This window comes from Odontomachus brunneus, unplaced genomic scaffold, assembly GCF_010583005.1.
Source record: "Odontomachus brunneus isolate Ranch 3 - 2012 unplaced genomic scaffold, Obru_v1 Obru_scaffold_015, whole genome shotgun sequence".
Classification (NCBI taxonomy): Eukaryota; Metazoa; Arthropoda; class Insecta; order Hymenoptera; family Formicidae; genus Odontomachus; species Odontomachus brunneus.
Genome location: NW_022639465.1, coordinates 1,184,677 through 1,205,285, shown reverse-complemented (window position 1 = coordinate 1,205,285; position 20,609 = coordinate 1,184,677). Strand labels below are relative to the sequence as shown.

Genomic DNA, 20,609 nt, shown 5'->3' with positions numbered 1-20,609 from the left:
TCGGATTTCTTACTATAATGAGCGTTCCGTTCTCTAGTTCCGTTAAAGTTTCCTCTACCAGTCCTATGTAGCAAAAACGGAACGGAATGGCGCGTCGGTCGCAAATAATAATGATTAATTCGTCAATATTTCGTTATTTTGAGGCGACAGAATTAATTATATACATAATTTATGCAATTATCTTGCCGATAACATTGTCATGAATATTCTGAAATATTTAATTGAAGAGTGAAATATATTTTATAACTAGAAATCCGTTCCGTTTTTGCTACATGGGACTGGTAAAGGAAACTTTTACGGAACGGAACTAGAGAACGGAACGCTCATTATAGTAAGAAATCCGATCCGGCGTTCCGATCCGTGCTCAATGGGACGGCACCCTTAGGAGCCACCTGTTCTGTTCTGTTCTGTATTGGCTCCGGGGGAAAAGGTTATCCCCATACGCCATTCTCCAATCCTTATAATGAATAGAATAAGGCCTAGGAAGATCCCAAGCAACGTTTCAAAAATCACAAGGTCCGAACTTATTCGGACACATCTTATCGTGACGGCAGTTAGGTCGAGACATTTAGGAGCCACCTGATTGGCTGAGAAGCTATATTTAAGGCACTTTTATCGATAAAAGAGGATTCAGAATGGGCCGTTGGATTTGTTTTCTATTGCTAAACTAGTGAACACTTTCGGAACTAAAAAGACTTAAAAAGAGACAGATAAAACGCGGTGGAAGAAAAATGAGAGAGAACTAGTGCAGCTCCAGTTCAACGATAGAAAATAGATCCATTGATTCGGGCTCGAAATCGCATCACTACTGTGATCACTCAGTGCCCAGATTGAGGGAATTCGGGCGAGTGAGTGCAATGACGGAGAACGATTCTGTGAGTACACAATTCATTGTACAAAAGTACAAAACAATTATAACATGTAAGTATAAACATGCATGTACAAAATTGCATGTACAAAATTGCATGTTTATATTTACACCTTATAATTTGTATCTCTTCTTAATTTTTCCAGCTAAAAATGCAGGAAGTAACAGCGACGACGGCGATGTCGACGCCGACGACGACGTCGACGACGTCGACTTCGACTTCGACGATGACGACGACGTCAGCTACAACGGTAACGTCGGCCACGACGGCAATAACGACCTCGACAACGACTCTGAAACCCTCGACAGCTTCGACGAACCCAGCGACAACGATGGTCCCGACAGCAACTGAGCCGATCGTATTAACTGTAAGTATAAAAATGTATACATAGTTTACATTTGAAAGTTTTGATGTTTTATCGAATATACCGGGTGTCCGAGAACTCATAGAGGAGTCGCGGTGTACAAGTAGATTAGGTTAAACTAAACAAAAAATTCCTCTGTCATTTTACGAACAACACGTAAAATTCTAAGTTATCAATCAAAGAAGATTCATGAATGATCATGCACCATACAGTAAATGATCTGTGATGGCGACGTCTGCTGCTTGTATATTAGGTCAAACTGAACAAAAAAGTCCTCTCCTACCATTCTCCAAATGATTACATATATATTTAGTTATTGATCAAAAAATATCAGTCTACAATTATGCATGATAATGCACCATTTTTCTTTAATTAATAACTAAACATCTATGTCGTCATTTGAAAAATGGTAGAGAACATTTTTGTTTAATTTGACTTAATCTACAAGTATACAGTGATAAACGTCGCCACCACAGCTCATCTACCGTATGGCGTGTGATTATTTAGAAATCTTCTTTGATTAATAACTCAAAATTTTACGTGATCGTTCACAAAACGGTGGAGGAATTTTTTGTTCCGTTTGACCTAATCTACCTGAGTTCATGAAAAATGAAAAGTTTCATTGATGAATTCAATATATATACGACATATACGTACGAAGTGTTCCAGGCTCTCCTCTATCTGCTGTTGTATACTTATACATTAAATCAAACTGAATAAAAAAGTCCTCTATCACTTTGCAAGTAACCACATAAATTTTTTAATATTAATTAAAGAAGATTTGTGCATTATCGTGTACAATCGTGTAGCGATTTCCTCTTTCGTTAATAACTAAAAATCTACGCGGTTATTTGCAAAATGATAAAGGGCTTTTTTGTTCAATTTGATTTAATGTACAAACATATATCACCACTACAACTCATCTACCATATCGTGCGTGATTGTTCAACCAATTTTCTTCAATTAATATCTCGAGATTTGTTGCTGATGAGATTTATCGCTGAACGATATAGGACTTTTATGTTTTCACTTCAGTCCATTTTGTGCTTTCACAAAAACTGGAGAGTCTGAGATACCCTGTATATTGAAAGGACGACCGACGACGAAGTTAATACTAAGATTTGTGGAACGTGTAGTTTCGCTTATATATTTACGTAATAAAAGATATTTAGTCTATTTTAACATAAACTTTTTTGTCCCAGCATGGTTTGCTCTCGCAAATTATTCAGAGTGCTATGCTCGCAGTAATGAGGAACTGCCGTAAAAGTAGGGGCCGAGGTAGAGGCAGAGGCGTTCAAGGCAGAAGCGTGAAAAAGGAAATGAGTAGAGACGAAAGACGAGGACAAGGACGGGGACGAGGGCGAGGACGAGGACGAGGACGAGGACGGGGAGGGAGACAGGGACAAGGCCAGGTACAAGGACAAGGATAAGAACGAGGATAAAGACGAGGCAGAAAAGAAAAGGAAAGGGCGTGTGACAATATTAATTATAGTCTAAAATAATAATATATCATTATATATTTTTTATTACATATAAAAAATAGAATATAAATACGCAAATAGACATAAAACATATTTATTCATTGCCAAAAACCATCCAAATCCTTTGCTTCTCTCGTTATGCGGAAAGGCCTAAGAACAAAAATTATCGTAACCATTTCCCACAGAACCAAAAATTTAAATCGGTGTCAGGAAGTCCGCGCATAATGCGCCCTCTACAATAAGCAATTATTCAGAAACCGCAAGCAAATTGACCAGTTACCACAGTAGATTGTTTTTGAAAATAATTAAAATAACTAATAGCTTATTGTAGAAGGCCAATAAGGGAAACAATATCGGTTTTACAATACGTCGTTGAATAATATTTAATTAATTAAGATTACGTTAAAATATTGTGAATAATATTGCGCGCCAAGTAAAAATTCTAAACTATTCAGTTCCGCCACCATATTTCGTCGGACCAATAAAGAAAGTCCACACTCTTGCTTCTAGTGACTCTAATCTAGAGACTCCGCGCGTGTCTGACAGGGACCTCGAATCCGTCCGACGAGAGAAAGGAGATAGGTAGCTACCGGAGTAAATGTTGTCAACGGTGAATATGGACTCAAATTGTCAAAATTCTACGTTGAATGCTAACCACTTGCTCGGTCAGTTGAACACGGCAAGGCGAGAGATCAATAATTTAAGGTACTTAATTGAGAGAGAGACAAGAGTATTCACTTCTCAGTCACATAACGCGTGGCACAATATCAACATTTAGTTCAGTTTGTGTTCACAATTTGCTGCTTTTCTTTACTTATGTTTTAATATACAAAAATTACATTATGGAAATTATTTAAAAAATTGTTAAGATTGACTCACTTTTGCAGGCAACAGGTAAAGAGTCTGAGGTATATACTTGATAAGGATGTCGACAACATAAAACGTCTCTTGGAACTGCAGAAACATGGAGGAACCCAGTCTAAACTAATATCTTCAGAGGAAGCTAAACCTGGTACAAGTAAAGACCAAGAGATCCTCAAATTAAAACCCATCGGTGTGATTTCCACTTGGTTTCCTAACAAGAGAGCCACTCCACGACAACCTGGGATCTGTGGGAAAGTTCCTGGAAAGCTGACGCTTTATAATTCTATATTTACAAATCCAGATCACGCCTTGCAGGGCTTACAGGATTTCTCTCATATGTGGTAAGCCTATAATTATTTATTATTAAAATATTAAAACATTAATTACACATAAAATCTATTGGTGAAACATTTTAATTATGATACAATAATTTCAAAATAAATTTGAGTGATAAGATAATGAAGATAATTTTTCTTACTTTTCTCCCAACAGGATTTTATTTCACTTTCATAGGAACGATTCCACACATACTCGCGCAAAAGTGGCACCGCCCAGATTGAATGGAGTGAGAACAGGCGTTTTCTCCACGCGTTCTCCACACCGCCCTTGTCCGATTGGGCTGAGTCTAGTTAAGATTCTAAAGATTGAGAATCACACGATTTACTTCGAAGGCGTCGACATGGTGAATCAAACTCCTGTCTTAGACATAAAGCCTTATATACCACAGTACGACAGTCCACTACATATCGAGAAGTCGAGTAACAGGCTAAGAGAAAACAATGCGAATGTTTCGGACATGCTTCACAATATGGAAGAAATCCTCAATTTGAGCGAGAATCAGTCAGTTGACTCTTCTAATGATGATACGGACGTTAACAACGACGAGCAAGCCGAGCTCATCGACATCTCTAGAGACGAGGAAATAGCTTTGAGACTGCAAGTAGAAGAATACGAAGCCTTCCCAAACATCGACAGCTACGATCTCACGAGACAATCTTCCCAATTAACGGAAACTCGCATCAGTACCACTACTTCGTTATTACCAGATGACGCTAATGTGGATGTCGCACACAGAGGAATATACCGCGCTCAAAATAGGTCGCCCAACGCGAGAACAGATTCGGATTTGTCCAGCGAATATAACGCAACGTTGACGACTGAAGTACAAGCGGACTCTATCAGAGACTTGAATAGCAGGCTACAGGACATAGATGTAAATAATCCTAGCAATATAGAAACGATGTACACGCGAAGAGATAACGACAGCGAAATGAATTACACAGAGAATCAGATTTCCCGCAACTCCAGGCTGTTGGACGGAGCGGACGGGCCGAGCACGGTTTGCGGCACCGACGTGGACTTGGTCAATCGTCACGTATTGCACGCGAGAGTCGACAATTCTCCCGTAAGAATGGGAATACGCGAGGCGCCCGACGGAGAGGAGGGACTCGAGTCTCAGACTTTAACGCCCTCACAAACCTTGCCGAACATTCACGTGGCAACAACTTTGCCAACCGGGCAAACAAACGCAATGATGGAGAGTAACTTTTCCGAGATCAGAGTGCCGGACTGGATATCGCAGCCTCGTACGGCAGCACTGTCAGTGATCTTTAACGAACGCGCCTTGATGCAGTTGAGCGAAATTCTGGACGATAAGATCGATGAACAGAAACAGGCTATAGAGAATGTACTTAAGGAGGATCCTAGATCGGTGTATCTACGACAAAGATGGGGTAGCCAATTTTATACCTTTCTAATACACGATCTGCATATCACTTGTAGATTCGACGATAGCAGAGGTATCGTCACCGTGTTCCAAGTACGACACGCGGGTCGTACTTGCGACTGCGGTGAGCCCGAATGGCAATGCTTAGGACACTCCTCGATATCTTAATGTATTAACGAATCTGTGAAAGTGGAGCATGGACATACTCTAAAACATAGAGAAGGAGAGCAAGGAGGCTCTTATGCGCGCGTGACTTAGTTTATAGAAAATTAAATAGTTACAATAGAGGTATCATCTTCCACGGGGTTAACTTCCTCCAAGTACATCTTTCTTGTAGATTAAAAATAATTTAATGTTTTACACTTAAGTATAACTTCAATGCAAATGTACAAGTTCCTATATTTTGTCTTTACGTGCAATTACGATCTAAACCAGATGAAATTTTTATCGAGTAAAAGAGTGAGTAAAAACAGCTTGTGTATTTTATGTATAAACCTACATAAAATTTAAAAATGATAACTGTATAACTTCATCTCGACAGTGATGAATTCTCTGACGTAAAGTATCTACGTGTACATTCTTATAGTAGAATCTGCGCCCGCAGAAAACACCCACGGTTGAGTTGGATGGAATATGACGTCCAAGATGCCGAAGTCATCGTACGACTCATGATTGCAAAATCTCTTCAGTGGCACGATCAATGGATTTTGCAAAAGATCACTGGAACGATGTATAAATGTATTGCGATTCTGTACGTCGGTTAAACATACGATATTCATACAAAGAAATTCTGTTGCAAACTATCTTACTTGTAGACCATTCCATGACACACGATAAGTCCTCTGTCGTCAGCTCCGGAGCTAAACAGAGGATATCGTTTGTGAAACGCCACGCCGCGTACGCCCGTTCCGTGCAACCGCAGCGTCTGATAAGGCTTGGTACTTAAGTCCAAATCGAACCAGAGCATCTTACGATCGTAGGTCGCTACCAACACATTATCGCCTCCTGAAAGATTGGCAACACAATGACGATATCATAAACATAATTTCTACAAAATATACAGCGTGTTCACCGCAAGTGTTCATTACACTTTTACCGGTTACAATTTGATCGGACAAGAAAAAGTTCTAGATACAATTACTCGGTTTGCAACGGCAATAAAATACAAAAATAAAACTTTAAAACTGTTTAATATATATTGCATCTAGAACTTTAATCCTGCCCGTTAATTATAACTGATAAAAAAAATAGTGAATATTGTTATGATGAACATCTTGTATGATATGTAATTTCCTCTTCCAGGAGATTTCCTTTAACTTTTCCCACTCTTTAAGTTCTCTGTTATCAAATAGATATTCCGGCGATAGATTATAGCTTACCGGGGTGGATAGCCATTGTTGATATCCACTGTGAATTGGATAACAACTTCTTAATAATTTCCTGTTTCACAAGATCGTATATCCTCACATTTCTTTGCGTCTGAAAAAAGACAATGTATATCAAACAAATGAACATTAATATTTATATTTGTTACACGTCTCTGTTACTGGTACTTACTGCAACGAATAAATATGGTCTAATTGGATGGAACAAAACACACTGTATTAATCCTTTCGACTTGTTAAAAGGCAATTGAGATCTTCGTTTTGACAACTGATTTATGAGCACAGATTTATTTTGGCCGTCTGGCATAACGGTGGCGAAATAATCCCCTTTCCCGTGCCACGTTACTTGCTTTACAGTTTTAAAGTGATTCAATACTACCCTAAGTCCATTGGTGAAGTGTTCACCTTCCGCTTGCTCCCACTGTACTGCACTTTTCACCTTTTCACTTACTAATATCACAAAAAAATATATATATTAATACAGTATATGTTAATCGTGCCTATAAAGTTACTTTTATAATGGATTACAAACAGTTGATTCAACTCAATCAATTACTGCTCACCTATTACTTCAGTCTGTGGTATTATCTCCAAAAGTTCATCAGTTTTGCTAGTGATCAAATGATCTCCGACTCCAGGATTTATCAAAAGAACTTTCTTATCGGCTGCAACAGCTATTAGCGATACAGCTTGATTCGGACACCAAGCAACACTTCTAATAACTCCGCCGCAAGGCACTGTTTTAACACATCTGCCTGTTGCTACTTCCCATACTGTTAAAATAATGTTATTAATGTTACCATTTGCACAAGGAAATGGTCTAAATATATCACGTAAGTTAACGAAGGTAACATAAAATTAATATTATACAGATATAAAGATATATTATGAGCCATATAAACAAAAATAACACTCACTTTTCAAGGACATATCATCTCCACCAGATGCAATGTACTGACCCGTCGGTTCCGCGGTAATACTTCTTACCATATCCGTATGGCCAGTGAATACCATGGACATCTTTGTCGGGAATGGCCGCAAGTCCTTCGGGCTAGGTAACTGTGGAACCAGATCCTCGGGCTTTATCGTTAATCTCATTTTATACGCTCTCGGGCAAAGGTACAGATCCAAACACCTCTGGAATCTTTCTTTGATGTATTTGGGATATGCAGGCACTTCTCGTAGAGAATTGAACTTCTGCGGTATGAAGTGTAATTTCCTCTTCCAAGGGGTTTCCTTTAACTTTTCCCACTCTTTAAGTTCTCTTTTATCAAACAGGTATTCCGGCGGTGGATTATAGCTCTCCGCGTGACCAGGCAAATGTCTTTTAGGTGCTGGAATATGCTTGTGGATTCTACGCATTTCCTCTGCCTGATCGTCAGATTGCCACAGCATATAGAACTGTGGCCCTTCGTTCTTCTCTTCTCTTTCCTTCTGCATTTCGGCGGTAGACTTTATCCACCCCATTTTGAGAGCGTGCACCAATTTCGAGACTTGTCTGGCTTCGTTTTTAGATGGCAAGAAGGAACGTTTGTGCTCAGGGAATTTACGGAGCGGCATTTTCATCACTTCAGACGTGAACCATTCTACCCAAGGCTGTAATCAACGATACACACTAAGCAAGTACTCATATATGAAACAATATATAATATTTGACGCTAAATGCTCCATACTTCATATACATTAGGTCAAATTGCATATAAAATTGTGTGACTTACAGATCAAGTCGAGCTGAACAAAAATGTCTTTCACCATTTTGCAAATGGTAATTTTTTAAGTTATTAATTAAAGAAGATTAGCGAATGATCGCGCGCGATAATACACTAAAATCCTTTAATTAATAACTAAAAATTTACATGGTTATTTGCAATCACGTAGAACTTTTTTGTACAGTTGGATCTAAACTACAAACTATACGACAGCAAGCATTATTTTCGCAACTCATTTGGCGTATCACACGTGATCATTCGCCAATCTTCTTTTATTAATAATTCATAATTTTGTGGTTTAAAAAATGCTGAAGGAATTTTATGTTCAGTTTGACCCAATCTATGTGCACACGAGATACAAGAAACTTAGTGTCAGACACTCTGTGTATCTCCAGTTTGCAAATTGAATAAATATAAATATGGCTTACTGCATATTCATCAAACTGAGCATCAGCTATCTTCTGCTTCTGTATCTTCACAATCAAGTCTATGTCATCTTCCTTTAGTACAACATCCTGGCCAGTTTGAGGATCTTTTATACTTCTCCAAAAGTCAGGATCCTCCATTCTTTTCAAGAAGTTGTCCAACTCATCACCCTTCTCAGGTTTCAAGATTTTCTTACCTTCCCAATCATAACCAACATGATCATAGTCATTGTACCATTTTATTGGAATATTTCCAACTGTGTTGCGAATATCTTCCTCATCTGAACTGTCGTAGTCATATTCATTTTCTTCTTGATCCGCTGTATCAGATGCACCTTTAGCTTCTTTATTGTTATGTAAATCATCTTTCTGACTTTGTACTTCTTGAGAATTCTTCTGAACTTGCTTGTTCTTTAATTTATTACTTACTGACTTAATATCTTTTTTTGCTAATACCTTACTTTTAGATATTGAAGACTTTGTGACAGAATCATTAGTTAATTTCTTTTTACTATCTTTCTGTTTGATCTGTAGTCTCTTCTCTGTTTCTTCATGAGAATCATTCTCTGATTCAGTATTTGAATCTTCATCACCTTCAGATTCATAGTCTGATTCAAATTCGAGTTCACTGTCTTCATCATTTGATGAAAAAACAACAAGATCCTGTTCTGTATCCGAGTTAGGTATATCTGCATCTTCCTCTATCGCTTCATCCGAAGAATCCTCATAATCATTTACTTCAGTCGCTAACAAATCTTCTGTGTCAGAATCCTTCAATGTTGAAACAACAGGTTAATATTATCATGTAACATTGTTACTAATACAATAATATTATTTATTATTATTATATTCAAACTAAATGTGCATAGTAATAAACATAGATCTGTTTGTTCTCAAAGAACTTTTGTATTTTTAAGGCCTATATTCTTGAAATTTTTGCGTATACGAAAATTCCTTTGCGCAGGTATAATCATAAAATAGCAATCAAATTTATGTACGCAAAAATTTAAAAAATACAGGTCTAGTTCAGAAGTTCCTCCAAAACGAACTAACCTATTGTAGCGTTCCGATATTCACTGTCAGTACTGAAAATCTATAGAATATATAACATAAATTTTAGATTTTCAGTACTAGCAGTGAATATTAGAATGCAACCTGTATCAAATAAGACAATACCTCCACATGTTCCACGCAAGCTTCTTCATTTTTACCATTCTCATCTTTTTCCCCTTCTTTCAGATTAACCTGTTTCCTTTTTAAAGTTTTTTTACGTGCCATTCTTTATAATATTCAATCACGTTTACACTTCTTTTTCTCTTTAGATGCTTTCTTTGATTCTGAATTTGTGGATTTTCGCTCAGTTTATACCGGTTGAAAAAGGTTATGCGAAACCACGTGCATTCAGTGAAACATGTAAACACCAAATCACTAGTCGGATTTCCGTACACTATAAAATCGCTAGATTTAACGGCCGTACATGAAGCGCACTCTATGCGCACCACACGGTGTTACACGGAACAGTTGATAGGTTCGCCACCGTCTCTCCGACAGTAAGAAACAGTGAGATAAGTGCGGTCTTCAGTAACGCGTGAGCCGCGATTAACGTCGAAGCTTGACAACTGTCAAATGACAATCTCATTTGCGGGATTACGTTCGCGCGGTTGAGAAATGGCAGCGGAGATAAAGCCCGCCCCGGGAGTAAATCACGACAAATTCAGCAGCAGCCGTAAGCCGGTCCTGCTGTCGAAACTAGAAGGATGCAGTGACGACGTCAACGCTGCTATCATTATCCCGCGGGAAGAGGGTGTAATCAGTGTTTGCGATGACAGGTATCCGTCCTCGTCAACATCAATCTTCCGGCAGGATTACGTTCTTCCACCGAAATTACGCCTCTTCCTGCACGGCGAAATCATCCGTCACGATCGGGACGGAATTTGTTCTTGTTCGCGCGATCAAAACTGTGCGCAACTTTTCGATTACGCGGACACACCTCGCTGTACTGCACCCTCGTTGCACAGCACTTAGAACACTTCGAAAATGTCACTTTACGAAGATGAACTTGATTACCAACTAATATGTCACGTTTTCGTGATTATTACTATTAGATAAGGCGCAATAGTATAAAGAGAGAGAGAGGCTCTAATTATATACTTGACTACATTCTAAAAATACCTTGTTCTAAAAACATGACAAATTTGTACCATGTAGAATAATGTAAATGTGAAAATTAGATATAGATTCTGATACATGGTTAACAAAATTTGTAACTTCAGGGTGATTAATAGTTGCAATCTTTGTGTTAAATATTAAAATTGATTCCAGTAATTTTCTTATGACACATTTGGTTTCCATATTTTTGTAGGACAGTTAGAGTATGGCTGAAGCGTGATTCTGGCCATTATTGGCCAAGCATTTGTCAGTATATGCCAGCAGGTGCTACCTCGATGTATTATTGCATAGAAACAAGGCAGTTATTTGTTGGCTTGGATAATGGATGCATAAATGTAGGTGGAATCACTTGGATATTCTTTAGAATTATGTGCAATTGGAGTGCTATTTGACTTTGCAATTGTAGGAATTCATTTTGGAGCAAGATTATAATCGGATGACAGCAATGCGTGAGTATCTGGCACATCAAGCAAGAGTAACAGGGATCATTTTTGCACCAGATTGCGAATGGGTCTTAAGTGTAGGTCGCGATAAATTATTTCAATTACACAGTTCTGAGACAGGACAAAAATTAGGATCATACCAGACAGATGCATGGTACACTGCTTTACAGTATCCTTTGACAAAATCTTACATGTTTATAAATCACCAGGGTTGGGTAAGTTCAATTTTTTTCTTTTCTTTACTCAGATAAATTTAAAGCTAATGGCTTACAAAGTTAACTCAGTTACATTAAAAGTTATATGAACAAAAACTAACAAAAACTTGATTAAAAGTTAAGTTAACATTAAATTAATTTATTAAAGTTGAGGAAGTTATATATACACTCAGAGAGAGACAAAGAAACTGCTGTCGTTACTTTTGTTTTTTCTTCTACATTGTGAACAGATTAATAATTTTAATATTGATTAATTATTTTGACTTACAGGAAAAAAGTCAGTAAGTTAATATATTTCAAAAGAACTAATTTACATTAAAAGTTAATCCAATTGAAATTAACTATAAGTTGAGTTAAAACTCACTGACATCCCATTTTAATTTTTAACCGATCACCTAACCAGTTATTACCCAACTCTGCAAATCACAGAGATATTTATGGCAACTTGTGAAGCATCTATAGAAACTTAACTCAGCGCATCACAGATTCGACGCCCAATCAAAACACGCTTTCGTGGGAGACTACTCTGGTCAGATAGCAATGTTAAAGCTCGACAATAATGGCGTTACCTTTATCACCACGTTGAAGGCGCATAGAGGAAGTATTCACACACTGGCATGGGACTCCGAAAAGCAGCTGTTGTTCTCCGGTAGTTTCGATCGAAGCATCATCGTCTGGGATATCGGAGGCCGTCAAGGCACCGCTTATGAACTCCAAGGCCACCAGTAAGCCAAAGAAAACTCACGTCAGCTTTCTTTCCTTAAGAATATTATCTTTCAGAAAATATAATTTTAAATATAATTTACAATCCTTAGCAACAAGGTAACGGCATTGTGCTACGCGAGTGCTGAGCGCGTGCTCTTGTCCGGAGGTGAGGATGGCGTGATCGTATGTTGGAACATGGCAGCGAACAGGAAGGAAACAGCAGCTTGGGTCGAATCTGACACTTGTCAAGTATGTATACACGAAGTCTTCACGGTAAAGAACTCTGGATAGTTTATAGGCATGAATTAAAGGAGTTTGTTTGGAATATTTTTACAAAGAAATTATGAGGCACATACTTTTGAATTGTTCAGTATGTTTTTGTCATGCTTTGAGAAAGTTATACCAGATTTTTTTATAGTTAGATCAGGAGCTTTAATTCATGCCTACAAACTATCCAAAGTCCTTAAACACTCGCACTCGCGTGATTACGCCGTTTTATGAAAGCACATCAGCTTCCATAATATTTAAAATTGATGGCGTCTTAGGCATGTGGAAGACCCTTCTTCTGGAACATAAAGGCAATGATGGACCAACGGCAGTTAGGACTGAGGCAGCACCATTGTCGTCACTGTGGACGCGCGTTGTGCGCCCGCTGCACGTCGCAACGAATACCGATACCGGCGATGGGCTTCGAATTCGAAGTGAGAGTCTGCGACCAGTGTCACATACAACTGAAGTCTGAAAAGTAGGTGGTGCATTTTGTTTTCGTCAGGGTTTACAGAAACTGAGCTAATTACTCCTGCATTTATCCAGTCAATCGTCCTTGGCGTCCTTCCACGATGCCAAGCATAGTGTCGTCGGCATGGACTTGGACATCTCCAGACGAAGATTGCTGACCATCGGGCAGGATCGAGTTATTAAGATTTGGGATATATCCGCACTCTTTCAGTGAATTTTCATGTATGTATGTCGGTAAAAAATGTGAATCAAACTACGCGGGTTGTGTACTCGGTTTCAAGACGGTTTGAACTTCCTTTTCCCGACGCCGTTCGGAACACAGCCGGTGGTACAGTAGAAGAACTAGACATCTCGGGATTAATCAAAACCAAGTTCTCTCATTGGATCTTCAGGCGTGTTTCTAATTGCGTCGAAGGAAACGTAATTAAAACCGCATTGAAAGCAAATATACAGAGGGGTGTCATCATACTCGGGAGAATACTCCAGAGCCTATTTTTGTGATCGTGTAATTACGTCTGATAATATATATATATTGCAAGTCGGTCCTTCGTGCAACGTGAGTCGCTTCAAATGGAATATCGTGATGTCGACGGGTCAGTCAGTCGATTTATCCGTGATAACATACCTAGAACATGCTTAATCTATATCTATTTTCTGCATTAGATATCATGGTAGGGAGACAGTGAGGATGCAGCGCGCGAGAGTGTTAATTTAGCGATCGCATTACCAAAAGAATATCACGTCGACGGAACTACTTCCAGAAAAGCGTTTGTGCAATCGTAATCCGATTGCGAATAGTCCCTGTATGTAAATGTACACAAGACACACGGACTCTCCTTAGATCGAAATACGTCAGTGTAGTCGTGACACAACACAAAATATAACTGCGAATTTTGAAACATCTTTTGGAATAAGATTGAATTTTTTATGATAAAGTTTACACTCCACGTCGGATTATTTCGAGATAGGACTTTTTCAATTGAAATTAATCGCAACTTTGCACTTTCCGAAACTCGCGAAATTATACTCACGCCAGTAGTGACTTCTCCAAAGGCTCACATTTCAATCCAGCCTTTCCCGAATGTATATACCGCAATCGCGTCTGTATGTTGCACATTTAGTTATTATAAAAGTATTCAAGTATTTTCACGCTATTACATCCACATTTTAAATAGATTTCCGTCGAGAAGAGAACTACCAAGAGTCTAATAATTGATAGTAATATAAGCATCGACTATTTTACTGTGTTTTATCGAATATATAGAGTGATTCACTTAAATCGAGCATCTTAAATTTCTCTAAACTTGTTTTCAATGATACGAAAAAATGTTTAAAGAAAAGTTGCATCGTTCGAGGAGGCAATTATGTGATGACAAAAAAATTTTTTTCAAAGTCACTTCAGAGATTTAAAGATCGATATAATTTTTTTTAAATGAAACTACATGTTTTTGTTTGCACGCTTTTATAGTCGATATTGAGACGAGTCCAACGACCTATGATCTTTAATTAATCTTGAACACGGAAAATTATGTATGTTTGAAAAAAAAGAAAAATCAAATATTTATGCTCCTTAACATAAAAATTTATTTAAAGAGATGTTCAAAATGATGTTCTTCAACTTCAATATATTTTTAACATAAATTTTAACGACACATAAATTATACTTTTGCCTTTTCTATCATTTCTGAATTTATAATCGCACGTGTATCCAAAATCGCTCATGTTCTTCTCTGTAGTTGATACATCGTTGTATACAATGTTTTTCAACATTCCCCAAAATTCAAATCTGAAGAATTTCTATTCCTTCCTCTTTCGTGTACTTATTCATATTTCAACTCTGATATTGCGAGAATCTTAGAAAATATTAAACTGCGAAAGCATTTCATAATCATCTAAGTAGTAGAAATGTATGTTTACAAGTACAATATATATTATAGAAGTCAAGATGAGATGTTTCCCATTAAAATCACGAAGAATTCATAATATCAAACATACATATCTACTATTCTGGTATCAACACGATAGTTATTACGATTATAAATTCACAAATGATAAAAGTGACAAGAGTGTATTGTTCGATGTTAGCTATAAAAGCGTTCAAACAAAAACATGTAGTTTCATCTAAAAAAAATAGCTTCAAATTTCTGGAAAAATGACTTTGAAAAAAAATGTTGGTTCTATCATCATAATTGCTTCTTTAAGCAGTGCAACTTTTTCTTTAGATATTTTCTCATATCATCAAAAACAAGTGAGAAATTTAAGAAACTAGATTTAAGTGTGGATCACTCTGTATTAGAAATAGGCAAATATTTTAATAGTCTCGAATTATTTCATTCGTTTATACATTATTCCTTGAGCTATATTGATATAACTTGAATATATATAAATATACATACTATCTTAACTATATGATATTTTAAAGCAACTCAAGTAGATAGCGATATACTTTCAACTAAGTCCTAGTCCTATATTTGTTATAAAACTTACGATTGTTTAATATTATTATATACTGTTTTATGTGAGAATGAGCCAGGTAAGAGAGTTATCCACCGTTAATAATATTGATCACTTCCTCGACTACAGAAGTCTTCTCAAGTACAATAAATAGGTACAAGCTATGCAAAATCAATTCATCCGATTTTTTTTCCACAACTTTTGTCACAATGGAATTGCGTACGATTTATTTCCCGAAAAGATAGACAGATTCATCAGAAATTCACACAGGACCTATGTAGACCCATCAAAATTCTCAACAGTCACGAAATGATAAAATCGCTAATGATAATGAGCTTCCATAAGACTTAGAATATTCGTAAATAAATCACTTTTATAATGCCAAAAATGAATTCTCATGTACGTCACGAGAATTGTACGTCACGCAGCCGTTCGGAATCAGTTTTCCATCCTCTCTCAGTCTATGTACATACAAAATGCATATCTTGTACCTGAACCTGTGTAATTATTCCATGGCGCGTATCTTCGCCGTGATTTCTGCACTGCGATGTGATTTCGCGCACGCGCGCGCAGGAGAGAAAGAGACAATTGTTGTGGGAGAGAAATCACACACCCTTATTATCAAAGTGCGCTCCAGATTTATTCGCGGGATAAATCTTGCATTTTGAGTACGCGCACGTGCAAATACAATTTGCACGGCCCAAGTAAAACTATACAATACGAATGTACCGTATGTTTGTAAGCTCGACTAGAGAACTACAAGTACTACTGTCGCATTTTTGTATGTTGCTAAAAAAATATCTATACATCCAGATAACACACAAACACACACACATGTATGTGCTTCTTATTGTAAACATTACGTCGGTACTTGACCAAACAAAACCACACTGTTCACATCGGACGAATATTCAAATACATCCGTAATTATGTGCGAGACGCGTAAAGAGGACAGAAATGTTTGTTAAATAAACGCGCGTCGTTACCACTCGCTATCGAAACAGTATATATGTAACTTACGAAGAATGTAAAGAAAAAAAGGGAGGATGACTAAACTATGTGTATGTATTCAACTCACGTCGAATTGATATATAAAACGAAAATATATTTTCAATGTAAACAGCTGCACGGTCTTGTGGATTTGTTTGTGCTCCGCGAGAGAATCGACGTGCAAGAATAAATTAAAGTTGCGCCCGCATTTATATTAATATTTAATAAAAGATCGATATTTTTGCATGTACTTTTTCAAACATAGCCACACAATTGCAGCGTTATAAATTTCATTTAGGTTTCGTTATATAATTTCATAAGTGTTTTACTATCGGGCCAGAAGCCTTAAAAACTTTGCTATGTTTCTAACAAAATCGATTATGCTCCTTAAAGACAGATCTTACTGACAGTCTATATTTCCATTGCCACACTACTAGAAACATAATGAAGTATACGGCTAAGTTCAGCTTACTTTATTCAGAAAAAAGTTTTGAATCCAAATTGGTTTTATTTTATAGTTTTTGGCGCAATTACAAATATGTGTAGTTTTAAAATAGTTTTTTAAATCGCTGGAGAAAAATTGTTTTTCTCCGAAAATACAGGATACATATACGATTTGCTATTAGACTCTATTTGCAAACTCTGTTGACAAAATAACAACATATTGTGGACACAGATGACTGCGGATTAGTCAACAGGTCATGTTCAATCTGTCGTCAGACAGATCAGAAGTTCATTTGAGTTAAGTGCATGCAATTATTTTCTTTACGAAAAGAAGCAAGTGTGACAAGTTCTAACTAAACACGCATGAATTTTTCCAAACGAATTTTTCTATTCTTGAAAAAGAAACCGAAAAAAATAATAAAAAAAACAGTTTTTCTCCATGTCTTCAAAACTAAACAAATACACAAGTCCTAAGGTGGACATACATTTCAGAAAAAATTACAAAGAAAAGAATGGCTGTGTCGACAGAAATAAAGCAATTATTACCTCGCTTACAGCAACTAATGCAGTAAACATATTTTATTTAGATAAATACAAATAGAAAGGCAGAAAAGCGATAAGAATTGGAGACGAACCCTCCTGATAAGATGATCGCGATCGGATACGGAAGATTTAAGTGATATAAAGGTATGCAACGCGCAAGAAACGATCGGTTACCGCTCGATTGTTAGATTTATTTCTTGATAGCTCGTGCTTGACCTTATTGGTGCTTTCAAAGCTTAATCAACGGGTCAACTGATCCAATTTGGCCGTGCCAACTGTCTGAGAATTTATTACACTGAGAAAAAAATTTACTAAATTTCAAAAAACGTTTGTTTGGATAGTACTGTAAAGATATTTGTTTAAATTAAGTAATTATTTTCTAAGATGAAATAAAGAAGTTTTAAATATAAATTTGTTTCTTTAATTTTAGAAAATAATTACTTAATTTAAACAAATATCTTCACGGTACTATCTAAACGTTTTTTAAAATTTAGTAAATTTTTTTCTTAGTGTCCATCAAACGCTTTTGAAATCCAAATTAATCGTCCCTTTTTTAGAAGCAACATCTGGAATTGTTGCTGCGATTTGTGAAGACGATTTTGTTATTGCAAATCGCTATAGTTCCACTTTTTATTTGTGAAAATAAGTAGTCCCATCTATATAGTGGGATGCAATTCTAAATTCTGTCTGGAGCAGTGCGTCGGTCCACCTTGGGACTCATATTCGTAATCAACACGCCAAAAACTATAAAATGAGACCAATCTGATTCACAAGTTTTTCCTAAATAATTTATATGAAAAAAAATTATAATATTTTCTCAGTACAATCTATTATGTATATTGCATATATTTCCAACAAAATATACGACTTTCAGGATACACACGTGGTGGACCAGGTGGTGATAGACTAGGTGTGTAAAAGTGAAAAACTATTAAAGAAAAAAAAAAACTGTTAACCGTTCGATTGTCTAACCAGCGAAGAACAAATTCCATGAGTACCTCACGAAAATCATCTCTCATCGTTCTGCCTCGTGGGACCCCCCGGTGAAGGTTCTCCGAGCCTCTCCTGACCTGAAGATCCCCCGAGACCCTCGGCATGCACCTGGCGCGTCTGTCGGCGCGCCGTCGACAAGACAGCTCGCGGTCGATATCGCGGATCCGATCGCGACAGGTCGCAGGCGAACCAGGTGGGCCTGCAGATAGCGTGATGTGGGGCCGAAGGTGTGCAGCAGCGCGCACACCGACACGCTTCTCGCTCCGCTGTTACCTGGCGGAGAGACCGGCGGCCGAGGAGGAGACACGGGAGCGGCGAGTCGGCAGTCGGTCGATCACACTTGGTCGTGTACGACGTACGTGTGCCGCGAGTTGCTTCGCTCGCGAACCCCGAGCTCAGCTCAGCTCAGCGAGTGATTGTACGTTCGTTCGTCCGTCCGTCCGTCCGTCCGTCCGTCCGTTCGTTCGTACGTTCGTACGTTCGTCGGTGGGGAAGCCGGAGAGCAGTCACGAAGGCGCGCGGCCTTACCACCTCCTCCGCTGCCGGCCAGCAGCTTCCACCTGGCACACCCGATCCGAACCGAAGCTCGCCGAGCGGACGTGTTAATGTGCCGGTTCACCGTGGCCCATCCTCCGGAACGACTGCTCTTCGTGGCCACGGCTCTCCAAGTCGCCACGGCTCGCCGCCGTAGCCTGCGACCCTCGGCTTCACCTCGCCGCACCCGATCGGGCCTTCTTCCTTCATCATCATCGTCGTCGTCGTCGTCGTCGTCGTCATCGTCGTCTCGCTCAGAGCCACCGCGTCGAGTCTTCGGCCGATCCCCAGGCAGGGACCGGACATGAGAAGCGAGCCGTACGTCGCGTCGGAAGTGCAGTGTAGTGCCTCTTAATGGAGCGTGCCGACGTATAGCCGCTCGCGTCGTGTTTCTCGTTACTCGCAACAGGTATGTTCTGGTGATGGGATTGGTGATGGGGTTTTACGGGGCGTCGGGACGGCCGCGCGACGGAAGTCTTGAGTCCCCTCCCTCGCCCCCGTTGGCAGGTATCCGGCGGGACCGAGCGCGCTGTCGTTTTCATTCGGGGGGCACCTTGAGGGCCCTGAAGAGCGAGAGACGCGAGCATTCCGGACGAACGAGGCGGAAGTGCGCGCGACGGAGGATCCAGCTCCTCGTTTCCAGCGCGCGCGGGCCCGAAGGCCTCGCGCGCCAAGGATCGCCGCTCTCGAGGATCGTTTAAACGCCGAAGAGAGCGGCCGTTTGTTACGAGGAGAGCCTCCTGTCTCGAGTCTAAACGTTTCCAACGCGTCTTCGTTGGGAGGGGGGCTCGCTTCTGGACAAAAGCGAACGCGGGTCCTCGGAAAACGTCCGCCGAGGCAGCTCGAATAAAACGTGCTACGGGAAAATATATTCTGCACACACGGAAAGAAAAGCTTGGTTGAATTAATCAGAATTCAGGACACATCGACTAGATTGTTTGGTGAGATATAAACGAATATTTTTGTTAAGGCAACCAGAAAAATTTGGTTACAAGCATTTACTAGAGCTTGGTTACTTTAACCAAACTAAACAAAATTATATTCACATCTCTTACTAGAAATTTTATTATTTTTTTTAACTGAAAATTGTTTCTAAGGTGTTAGAATATGATTATTTTGCTTCAAATTTAATTAATTTAATATATAGTATCTGGAGAACTCGTCTTTTATCCTGATGGGATTCTATTCAAAACAAGATTGTAAATCGTCTATTTATGCGCTACGCTACGTCATCAATTGATGGATCCATTATATATTGTCTATCTGTGTTGTAATCAGCGCTGAATATGTGATTATAATAAGTAAAAATTCTGTTTAGTTCAACCAGCAGTCGTTGACCAAACATATCACGTTCATCCAACTATGCTTCCTAGTCAAGCAAATTCTTGGATATTATAACTGGATTAACCATACTCTGATCATTGTTAAACGTTTTAGTTGATTACCAGAATATTTCATTATAATAACCAGAAATTTTCTGTTTTGTTCAACTAAATTTTGTTTAACTGAACATTAATTCAACTGAAGTTGTTTTTTTCCGTATGAAGCAATCCTCTCG

At 38.5% G+C, this 20,609-nt stretch overlaps 5 protein-coding genes across 7 annotated transcripts in view; 4 read left to right on the top strand and 1 right to left on the bottom strand.

The window, feature by feature from the left end:
- Positions 1-507: 507 nt before the first annotated feature.
- Positions 508-2,796, top strand: LOC116841329 (skeletal aspartic acid-rich protein 1-like). 2 transcript variants are annotated; one of them, XM_032809119.1, is made up of 3 exons: positions 508-921; positions 1,015-1,236; positions 2,436-2,796. In XM_032809119.1, the coding sequence occupies exons 1-2, from the start codon at positions 858-860 to the stop codon at positions 1,218-1,220; spliced, it is 270 nt and encodes an 89-aa protein (XP_032665010.1). In that variant the 5' UTR covers positions 508-857; the 3' UTR covers positions 1,221-1,236; positions 2,436-2,796. The 2 variants fall into 2 exon arrangements, with proteins under 2 accessions (XP_032665010.1, XP_032665009.1); XM_032809118.1 differs by having other exon boundaries at positions 512-875; positions 2,436-2,793.
- Positions 2,797-3,224: 428 nt separating this feature from the next.
- Positions 3,225-5,777, top strand: LOC116841458. The gene is made up of 3 exons (XM_032809414.1): positions 3,225-3,419; positions 3,602-3,919; positions 4,071-5,777. Exons 1-3 carry the CDS (start codon positions 3,313-3,315, stop codon positions 5,470-5,472), a joined length of 1,827 nt encoding a protein of 608 aa, XP_032665305.1. The 5' UTR covers positions 3,225-3,312; the 3' UTR covers positions 5,473-5,777.
- On the bottom strand, positions 5,769-10,403 carry LOC116841457 (ribosome biogenesis protein BOP1 homolog). The gene is made up of 8 exons (XM_032809413.1): positions 10,000-10,403; positions 8,827-9,594; positions 7,607-8,285; positions 7,253-7,462; positions 6,862-7,139; positions 6,684-6,783; positions 6,114-6,309; positions 5,769-6,024 (listed from the first exon to the last, which is right to left on the bottom strand). Exons 1-8 carry the CDS (start codon positions 10,099-10,101, stop codon positions 5,871-5,873), a joined length of 2,487 nt encoding a protein of 828 aa, XP_032665304.1. The 5' UTR covers positions 10,102-10,403; the 3' UTR covers positions 5,769-5,870.
- Positions 10,395-16,671, top strand: LOC116841460 (WD repeat and FYVE domain-containing protein 2). 2 transcript variants are annotated; one of them, XM_032809419.1, is made up of 8 exons: positions 10,395-10,652; positions 11,186-11,327; positions 11,399-11,604; positions 12,136-12,375; positions 12,466-12,604; positions 12,901-13,100; positions 13,169-13,315; positions 13,757-16,671. In XM_032809419.1, the coding sequence occupies exons 1-7, from the start codon at positions 10,492-10,494 to the stop codon at positions 13,305-13,307; spliced, it is 1,227 nt and encodes a 408-aa protein (XP_032665310.1). In that variant the 5' UTR covers positions 10,395-10,491; the 3' UTR covers positions 13,308-13,315; positions 13,757-16,671. The 2 variants fall into 2 exon arrangements, with proteins under 2 accessions (XP_032665310.1, XP_032665309.1); XM_032809418.1 differs by having other exon boundaries at positions 13,169-16,043.
- A 2,192-nt stretch (positions 16,672-18,863) lies between these two features.
- The window catches only part of LOC116841455 (myosin-VIIa), a 36,783-nt gene continuing 35,037 nt past the window's right edge, over positions 18,864-20,609 (top strand). Inside the window, exon 1 of the mRNA XM_032809410.1 lies at positions 18,864-19,460. The gene's annotated coding sequence lies outside the window, so the exon portion shown is untranslated. The remainder of the gene's footprint in view (positions 19,461-20,609) is intronic.